This window comes from Halictus rubicundus, chromosome 11 (genome assembly GCF_050948215.1).
Source record: "Halictus rubicundus isolate RS-2024b chromosome 11, iyHalRubi1_principal, whole genome shotgun sequence".
Classification (NCBI taxonomy): domain Eukaryota; kingdom Metazoa; phylum Arthropoda; class Insecta; order Hymenoptera; family Halictidae; genus Halictus; species Halictus rubicundus.
In genome coordinates this window covers 11675337-11685170 of record NC_135159.1, presented here as the reverse complement: position 1 = coordinate 11685170, position 9834 = coordinate 11675337, and the positions used below count along the sequence as shown (strand labels likewise).

Sequence of the window (9834 nt, the reverse complement as noted above, 5' to 3'; positions counted from 1 at the left end):
AAACTGTTACACCTACATGTATATGAAAAATTATAAGGTATTTTACTAACAATAAAATAAACAGTTTGTCCTCGCTCGCCAAGCGCAGAAATATTTGATGCAGTGTAACACGATATAAAACACAATATAACTTATTACGGTATAACATAAAATAATATAACATAATTTAATCTAATTTAATACCATATACTATAATTTAATTTAATAGAATAGAAAATCGAATATAGCATAATTGCAACTCTAACATTTATGGCTGTTGGGCGAAACAATGTGACCCCCTAAAAAATTGTAATTACTCCAGGGAAGAATATTAATCAAATAATATCGAGTACATTCTAATAATTACAGATCAAAGTACTAACGAAGTTCAAATGTCTAATGGCCGCCATTGTTGGTCCAACAGCCACAAAAGCACCGAAATTTCTGTTCGATCAAGCGTAAAGTATCTACATTTAAGGTATAAGTCATTATACTTGAATAAGAAGCCTGACCTTCCACTCGAAAGATGTATAAATAACAAAAGAATTTACAATGCGATTTTTCTATAAGGGTCTCGGAAACTTTTTACTATTTTCAAGGTCTAATGCTTGTCGAGCTAATTCCTGTTATTACGCCGAACTGTTTTACAAACTGGACTGTTGTGTACCTTGAAGATTTCTATACGACTGCGCTTAGGTCGAATTGTTTCTCTTTTTTTACGGAGTGTTTCTTTGGAACGTTCAAGATCAAAGAAAAAAAAACCTTTTAATTCTCTCGAACAAGCATTAGAAGAATCGATGATTTGACATTGTTTGGAGTACTTTTGTTGATTTTAGAGTGTTTAAATGGACATTAATAACACGTAAGAATAGTCGTTAGTTTTTTAAAAACACTTCTACGACGACGAATTCGTGCTACGCTGTTTTCCCCCAGTCGGATGTTTACACTAAAAGGTCGACGAGATTGTATGGGACACTCTATGGGGCTCCCGCATCGGACAACATGTGTTTTAAGTATAGCGAACGAATTCTTACGGCGTAAACGTTTGTACGAATCTCTTTTCTAATTTTTTAATCTCTTGAGTCACGACAGGTTACCGATTCATAATATATTCTTCTGGATATCCTTCGGTTTTCTATTAACATTGTAATTAATTATACATATCTGTGACTACGTCTTTAATAAACATGATTATTCTGTTATCAGTTTGGGGTTCGGGTTTAGTGTTTTCTGTTTTGAGTATATGTTTATTGTTTAGAGAATTACTATAAGGATACAAATATATATGTTTAATGAATGAGTAAAGTGTTGGCCATACATGCACAACGTTCAGAAACTCTATTTCTCGTAAGATTATGTGATCTGCTAGCTTCTAAAAAGTATGTTATATTTTATATATACCCGCATCGTATACATACACGCTCTCCGAGTTCTTTCAGGGACGCCGAAAATGTAGGAAAATTAATAAAAGTTCAATCAAGGTCGACCTGTGATTCAGAGAATTTTTGACTAGTCCAATACTCATGGAATTTTCAAGACTCTCCTGAACATGATAGCATATTTTTCTTTTTATAAGATTATAAACAATTTAACTTTGAACATTCCCCGAAAAGAAACATAGAGTTTTGAATTTTGAGAACTTTTTACGCTTTAAAATGTATAAAATGGATTGTGGAGATAGTGAAGACTGTTCATGACTAATTATACTTTATTTGTTGCAAGTAGTTAATTAATAAAATAAAAAATTACAGCTTAATTCCAGACGCAGATTATTCTTGCCGCGATCGTCGTATGTGTCAATACGGTTGTCGGCACGAATTTTCTACTCTAGAAAATATAAAGACAGCGCCATTGCACGTAGCGGCAAAATGCTGAAACTGGTACACAAATGCGACCGACATACGGTAAAATATCGACGCGGTAGTCGTAGATACTGTAGATTTCTGTTTTATCAACGTATTAGTGCATACATTAGTTTTCTATTTTATCGATCATGTTAATACAGGTACAAGAGTAGACCTATCACCCAATGTATTTTTTTGTCTCACGTCCGCGGGTCCCTAGCAGTCCCTAGAGTATATATATAGCTATTTTTAATTTTAATTCCTACCACTAACGACGCTGTCAGCAGATTGTAGTTCCAATTGGTAATACAGGATGTGACACGAAAATGGTAATAGGGTTACGTGACCCCACAAACGTGGGACACGAAAATGCATTGGATGTTAGGTCTATCCTATACCTCGTCTGTGTATATAGTCACTGCAGTCTCGCGAATACGATAGAATATTGTTTTCTAAAACACTTTAAAATTAGTTGTAAATGTTTTCTTTCTAATCCACATCACTCGCCAAAATGGCAACACTGTTCGTATGTGGGTCAAAAATTACGAGATCACGAACATCAAATATTCCGAGAAGAGTTTCGTCTTTGTAATAATGCTTTATGGTTTCGTTAGAATATAAAGATATACACAGTGAGTTTTCGTTCTACAACACAAATGAGAAGAGACTGAACGAGATTTGACAGCTGACAAGTCTTCCCTTGCATGTGTGAAGTGCTGCTAATGTCGCATGTTACTACATCAGTTATGTACATTGACATTTCGCGTAGCTTACCGATTCGCAAAAGATTTCATTAATTACGATACATCGTAACGCAATTTATCGGTTGGAACACCATAATAAAATGTAATTTTCTTCTTTAAGTAATGTCGTATTGATTTAATATTCAAACAACGGCAGCGTAATGGAAAGCTCAATTACTTTCGTTTTTAATATATTTTAATTCTATTACCTTATTAAGGTAAGTCCGATTAGCATTGCATTAGAATGCTCGTGATAATTTCCAAAAAGTTTTCTTAGTTACATGTGACTGTCTAATTCAGGTAATTAGCGAATTTATGATATTTCACGTAATGGCCTCTACCATGGAGCAACAACAGCAACAGCAGCAACAACAACAACAACAACAACAGCAGACCACCCTGGAATTTTACCAGGCAATGGCTGATTTTAAAAACATGTTCCCACAAATGGATGACGATGTGATAGAGGTAAAATTCATTTAATGAATAATTCCGTAAACATTTTGTGTTCAAATAATTTATATTATTTGTATGCAAACATCAGGCTGTATTAAGATCTAATCAAGGAGCCGTGGACACTACTATCGACCAGTTGCTCAGCATGAGCACAGACAACGAAAATGAAAAGATTAGAAGTGAATTAGAACAAAACGAAAAGTCACCGAGTACCTCTAAGTCTCCGAAAGCTGATTCAAGAGTGACCTTAAAAAGTATACGTAAATGGCAGCCTGCTTTACTAGGACCATTACCAGAAACATTTCTTAGACTTACACAAGTTCCAGAAGACAATCACGATTTGTCCTCGAAAGAGAATTCCATGTTGGAGGACGAAAGAATCTTTATGTTTCTTCAGAACGAAGAATTCATGGCTGAACTACGTTGGAACGAAGATTTCCTGTCAACTTTAGAAAGCGGTATGCAATATTTCGCTATAATTATTAAAGTTCAAACAATGGATATCCCACTTGAAAGAATGTTCCACGCTATTTCTTTTATTTTATGTTAGATTCGAAAATACCAGGAACGAATCTCGAAAAGTATGGCCAAGGAGGCCACGATGATGAAGATCTGTTCAAAGAAAGACTAAAACATATGGGAAAAGGTAAAAAAATTTATTACTTAATGGAAGCATAGTTGCTGATACAATTACCAGCATTTATGTGATTTTATTGTTTTTGTTGCAGTGTCTCGACGTAAGTTCGCGCAACTTACCAAAGTATTTACACGCAGTAAAAGACGTGGAGGTAGGCAATTACTAACACCAACAGCTTCTTGTGATGACTTACTGAATCCTGAAGAGTCCTCTAGATCTCAATCTTAGGAGACTTACCGATATTCCTTACTTTATTTAAATGAAAAGACAACTTCAGCAACTCATACCTATAGTCATATGTCGTCCAAAAATGTGGAAAAAGCATATCTATATTAACGCACTTAAACGAGAAACTACAATGCAGACTTACATAGACGTCGATTTGCTTTTAAAAATTGTACAAATTAAAGATGAGTTACATTTTTTTTGTGAGATCACATGCAGTAATTAATGTATTATTATCATTTTATTTATTTCGTTGCTAGGATATGATTTTAACCACAAGCTCAGAAAGATCAAAATGCAAACTATACAAGTAATATCTATAGACACTATACAAGAAATTCAGACCCGCAGAATATTTCGTATTTTAATAACTTAGTACAGATAAGTATACAGTCTATATAGTAACAGTACAATAATTACTGCCATTATACTGTTAAACTAAGAATTTGTGAAACTTTTTTTAAAGAATTTTCATTTACCGAACAATAATGAATTTTACTTCCTTCTTATAAACGGGATATTACTTTTTGAGAAAGAATGATTTTATTGTTGATAATATTTTTAAAGTTTTACGACTGTTTCTTTTTTTTTTATAGAAGCTTTAAGTAATTTATTTTCGTTTAGGGCATTACCGTTTGTAGCAATTAGCAAATGTTGTTAATATATAAGGCAAATAATGTTCACCAATATTGAATGAACGTAGTCGAAAAATATAGTGCAAATATTTAAGAGAGAAACAACAGCATCAAATTTGTGATTTTATGTTCCGTCTATTGGCAATGTAAAATTTGTTCATTTGTGATATAAGTGGATTACGAACGAATGTTCTAATTCGCCAAAGCGAGAAAGGAAATTCCTTTTCGTATTATTTTGCGCACGAATAATAATTTTAAATGCGCGAGCACATATTATTTCAAATATGTACTTAGTTGCATCGCAGTTTTAATTGTAAGTGTAATACATTCTAGTTCGTTCGTCTAGCCATTACTTATTTAACGATAAGTATGAAACATCGCAATATTGTTGGTCTAGGAATCATTTATATAATAATTGAGCGTAGGTAGAATATTTACAAATATACTGGTACGTGCCACTGGCATGAACATAAACTAAAGATATTGAGCTCAAATATACTGATACAAAAAGCAAAACAGCATTGTTTTCAATGATCCTTTGATAAATCAAATCTGCTCGGTTCATTAACTTGTACTTTTTATTTACTCGTTACCATGTAATGCGTAATACAAGTTACAAAAGGATTATAAAAATAAAATAAAATTTATAACATATAAAATGTTTTAAAGCTGTTTTTATAAAGCATACAATTGTATTATATGTATATATTGCACAATTTTATGTTTTTCAAACATCAGTAATGTACAATGTGGAATTAAATTCAATGATTAATGAACAGTCTAACCGCGTTTCGTCGAATTCTCAGCGTCGCTTGATTTCTATTACGTATCTGACTGTTTAAAAAATACTCTGGCCCCAGATAAACTGTAATAGAGTAACTGAAACTCAGCGCTCCTCTCCTTCAAACGTTTCAACGTTAATGCCCTGGTTTGTTGTAACTTCTCGTCCCCATGATCGTTCTTGTTCGCCGTTCCGTGCTTCTCCGTGCTTAAATGCTGTTCAACCGTTTTAAACCAATGCAAACTGTCCAATTCCGCCGACTGATTCAAAAGAGCATTTATATATGCGATTCCCATCGCGAAACCGTCGTCAGTGAATGCCGCACCAGTTTGATTCTTTTTAAACATTTTCTCCTTGTTCGATATCGAATTGTCCACGAAGCTCAACGTTAACGGAGGGACAATCGCGTAGAATTGTTGCAAGTGGTGCGACTCTGTGTCCCTGAACGCAGACGCGAACACATCAACAAGGAGTTTGAAGTATTGTATACCCTTCGTGAAGTTCTGCACCAAACTTGCGATATCGTTTTCCAAGCAGCTAGCCGCTGCTTGCGTTATAGTACTGTAATTCAAGTCTTTGCAGATCAGCTCGAAAGACACGGATGAATTAATGTCCGGCAGGAAGGATATAGCATTCGAGCTCGCATGCAATCCGCCAGATCTGATTAGTCTGACGTATCCCAGCGCGTTTCCGATTTGAGTTATCAATTGCCGGAACTGATCCAGGTAACTCAAACCGTCAGACGTCATACCTAACTTTCGGATTCCCTTCTGGAACTTTTCTGCTCTTTCGTACGTGTAAGGTGTCGCACCGCTTTCTCTTTGGGCCTTGATGAACCTTATGTCCCGCATTAGCCTTGACTTGATGTGCTCGTCGAATAGAAATTGCGAAAACGTGTGCAGCTTCACGCGAAGAAACTGATACACGAAGTTGACCGTCGTGCTCATGATACCAGTCCCATGGGTCCTAATGGAATTGGCTATGTGGCGAATTCCAAAGGTGTTCAAATGCTTATTGTTGCTAGTATGTTCGATGAACGTCTGGGTATTTAAATTATACAAATATTTCGAAACGAACACATGAATGTTTCGCATAATCTCTAACGCGTCCAAACCTTGCTCCAAGGTTTGCGTAGGCAGGTGATTCTGTACAGTATTAAGATTCAGTTTATAGTGAGCGAGAGCATGCATCATCCTGTACGTTCTCCAGTCATGCAGGGCCACCGTAGTGAGATTATAAAACATGTTATCGAGGTAATGTTCGATAAACCTTTTGGCATAGATCATACTGTTCGCCAAAGGTAGTGGCAACGATTGTACTACTCTTCCGCCGTCTTTTGCTCCAATATTGAATGGATTAGTGGAATCCAATTTTAAGTGTGCATGAACGTGAAGCCTCAAATTCGTTTCGATCTCGTGGCAAACAGGTTCTAGAATATTTTTTGTTAACATCTCTTTCAACTGCAGAATCCTCTTCGTTTTCAAATCCGACCCTTCTTGTTCATTAATGGTACTGTTAAATGCTCCGAATAAATGTATGATATGGCTTATGTTCAAATTACTGTCTGCTACAAAAGAGAAGTAAGCAGGAATTATGTTCTGATGATGCAGCAATATAGAATAATCGCAAATTTCATTGATAACATTGTGCAACTCTGCTACGGTATCGTAATTGTCTAATAAAAACCTTAATTTCAGCATGTCTTCCTCTTTGAACGTATCTGTTAACTGACTACCACACGCTAAAGCGCATCTCACTATTAATCTTCTGTCCGCACTCGCCGGCCCATTCAATAGTTTCATGCTCAAACTTATGAGCGACAAAGTGTCCAATCTTTCTTTGCTGTAACCTTTGTCTTTCTGAATTAAACTTTTCCGTGTATTCTCTAACATGGCTAAAATATAATAACATAGATACTGTAATACCTGATTCTGTGATTGCACTATGACTGGTCCCAGTATATAAAACGTGTTCTGTAGAGACTTTTGTACTTCTATTAGTCGGCAAATCAACTGAACAGTATTACGATTCATCGGCTTAATTAGTGCTGCATGCATGTTCATTACAAATGATACAGTCTCCTTAATTTGGGATAACAAAACAATTAAATCTATCAACAAAGACTGCTTTTGCCAGATGTCAGATACTTGTAACGTATTCTTCATCGAAACAGCCTGTACTTCTGTAGACCATGTGACAGCTTTATGAATCAAATTGTTCACGGTCTGAGACAATTTCTGTGTTCTGGAGGACAATAGTTTCTCTCCAATCTGTGGGCTAATAGCGTTGCCAGTTTCCTTTGGCAAAAACTCGCTTAAAAATTTACTCGGTATCCATATAACATTGCCAATCAGAGTAACAGCATAAAATTTCTTATTATTTTCAAGTACTCGTTTAATTAATTTTTTATCACAGGTACCGAACAATTTGGTCATCACAACAAGACCGATATTTACTCTAGTCCAGTTCTTGCTCAACGTAATGCTGTTACTAGACTTGTTCTCGATATCCGACATTAAATTTTTTAAATAACTAGTGATCTGTTCACTCATCATAGGACCTTTACTCACATCCATAACTCGTTCGATTGTTTTCGAGAAAATTACCCTCTTCAACAAACATTCCTGCAAGTCCTTCAGCAACTTATCGAACGTATGGAGCTTTGATTCCAGTATACCAAACTGCGATGGATCATGGATGATAGAGCGCACGTGCATTCTATATTTCTTCCATTGCTCTAACAACGATGGTTGTGACTCAATGATTTCGTCCAACGTTAGAGCAATTACAAATAGATCAACGAAGTGTTCTATCAGCACAGGTAAATAAACCTCGTTAGCATTACCAGCCAAGCTGGACAGTTGCTCTGTCGTCAAATGCACAACAGTCCATACCCTATTCACAAAGACAAACAGATCTTGCAAGTCGGACAGCAGGGACGTGATGCTCTTCTGATTGTTTTCAGCGTCTCTTTCCCCATGCGTAAACAGTTTTTTGTAGAAGAATTTCGCTTCTATTTCGAGGAGCCTGATCTCTCTGCAAGTGGCAGCGACGGCGGCTAGCAACTTGGTCAAAAATTTATTCTCCATTTCTATTAAAAATATAAGACTGACATCTTCGACGGGTTTGTATACCAGCCGCAACGGGCCCTCCATAAAATATTCTAACGTGGAGTCCACGTTCCACGTTTTCTCCGCCAGCTGTTCAAAAAACTGACCATACTTTCGCAAATGTATCGAACCTGCCGCTTTGTATACTGTTTCGTCCTTTTTCGCGTTCCATGCTGTTGATTCTATCATCGCTACGTTGATTGTTTTTTTTTCGGTACACCGAGGAACACAGTGGTCATCCGCTGCACCACGGTTGCATGTATGTAGGGCGCGTCACTGCGTTCCGATATTTCTGATTAGCAGAATGCAACGATGATACGGATTTTATCAGTCAGAAGTCGAAAAGAGTTTAACCAACTCGATAGATAATAATTACGTTCGTCAGTGCATGATCTAAGCGTGAATAAAACATACATAAATTAACTTCACATGTTGACAGATAAAGGTATACATAGATCAACTGGTATATAGCAAGACTTACCGCGAATACATAACCACAAGAAGGCTGGCATAGCATTGTTGCAAATCCTCGATCCGACAATGAATCACTATGCGTGTACACACAACTTGAAAACATTGAATATAGTAGCATTTAAGATAAGGTCTGCTATACAATCTTATTGGTAAATACTATAATTAATTGCTTCTTTCTTCTTAAATTACTAATTTAAATGAACCGCTGTCAGCGATGTCACGTGGTGTAACCACAAACGAGATATAGAAGCAGACCAGACAGGATACGAGAGTATTCACTGCAGTTCACTGGTGCTCACTTTCGTGACTTCGTCGTTTTAGCATGGAACAGAACCTGGGCAACTTTTAGCATGGAACAGAACCTGGGCAACTTTTAGCATGGAACAGAACCTGGGCAACTTTTAGCATGGAACAGAATCTCGGCATCGACGAGGCACTGTTAAAGACTGCCAGCCCCTGTGCTATTCTGCGAGCCCGCAAGTGGGTCCCAGGCACGTAGCTAAGTAGTATCCCCACCCCAACATCCTCCTCTCCCACAATCCATAGTCCGCCAAAGCTTAAATTTGAATTTTCGAATTCAGCGCAAGTTCGCGCCATCTGTACAATAACAGGGATAATTTGAGCGTATCATTACGAATTAATTTATATTTCTTTCCGTATAATGTATTTTTATATACAACATATGCCACGAAATAAGTATATAAATGAATAAATTCTGTAATTATTGTAAATTGCACATGGAAGGGGGAAGATATGGGTGCAGATGCAAAGAATGATTTTTTTCGTGTTTTGTCTAAAACTAACTTTCTTTATTCCTTTCGTCATTAAATCTCTCATCATTGTATTCAATGTGATTAAATTTCTTTCACTTCATCCATATCTCTTTGTGTTATCTAACTACATATATACTAAAAAGACACCATATATGATTATAACAATAAGAAACAATG

The 9834-nt window shown here is 36.2% G+C and overlaps 2 protein-coding genes across 3 annotated transcripts; one reads left to right on the top strand and one right to left on the bottom strand.

The window, feature by feature from the left end:
- Positions 1-2323: 2323 nt before the first annotated feature.
- Positions 2324-4367, top strand: LOC143358724 (CUE domain-containing protein 1). Of its 2 annotated transcripts, XM_076796075.1 has the most exons (5): positions 2324-2784; positions 2867-3034; positions 3111-3480; positions 3573-3668; positions 3751-4367. In XM_076796075.1, the coding sequence occupies exons 2-5, from the start codon at positions 2882-2884 to the stop codon at positions 3885-3887; spliced, it is 756 nt and encodes a 251-aa protein (XP_076652190.1). In that variant the 5' UTR covers positions 2324-2784; positions 2867-2881; the 3' UTR covers positions 3888-4367. The 2 variants fall into 2 exon arrangements, with proteins under 2 accessions (XP_076652190.1, XP_076652191.1); XM_076796076.1 differs by lacking the exon at positions 2324-2784 and having other exon boundaries at positions 2894-3034.
- An 806-nt stretch (positions 4368-5173) lies between these two features.
- On the bottom strand, positions 5174-9085 carry Swip (strumpellin and WASH-interacting protein). The gene is made up of 2 exons (XM_076796070.1): positions 8892-9085; positions 5174-8803 (listed from the first exon to the last, which is right to left on the bottom strand). Exon 2 carries the CDS (start codon positions 8597-8599, stop codon positions 5342-5344), a length of 3258 nt encoding a protein of 1085 aa, XP_076652185.1. The 5' UTR covers positions 8600-8803; positions 8892-9085; the 3' UTR covers positions 5174-5341.
- Positions 9086-9834: the final 749 nt, after the last annotated feature.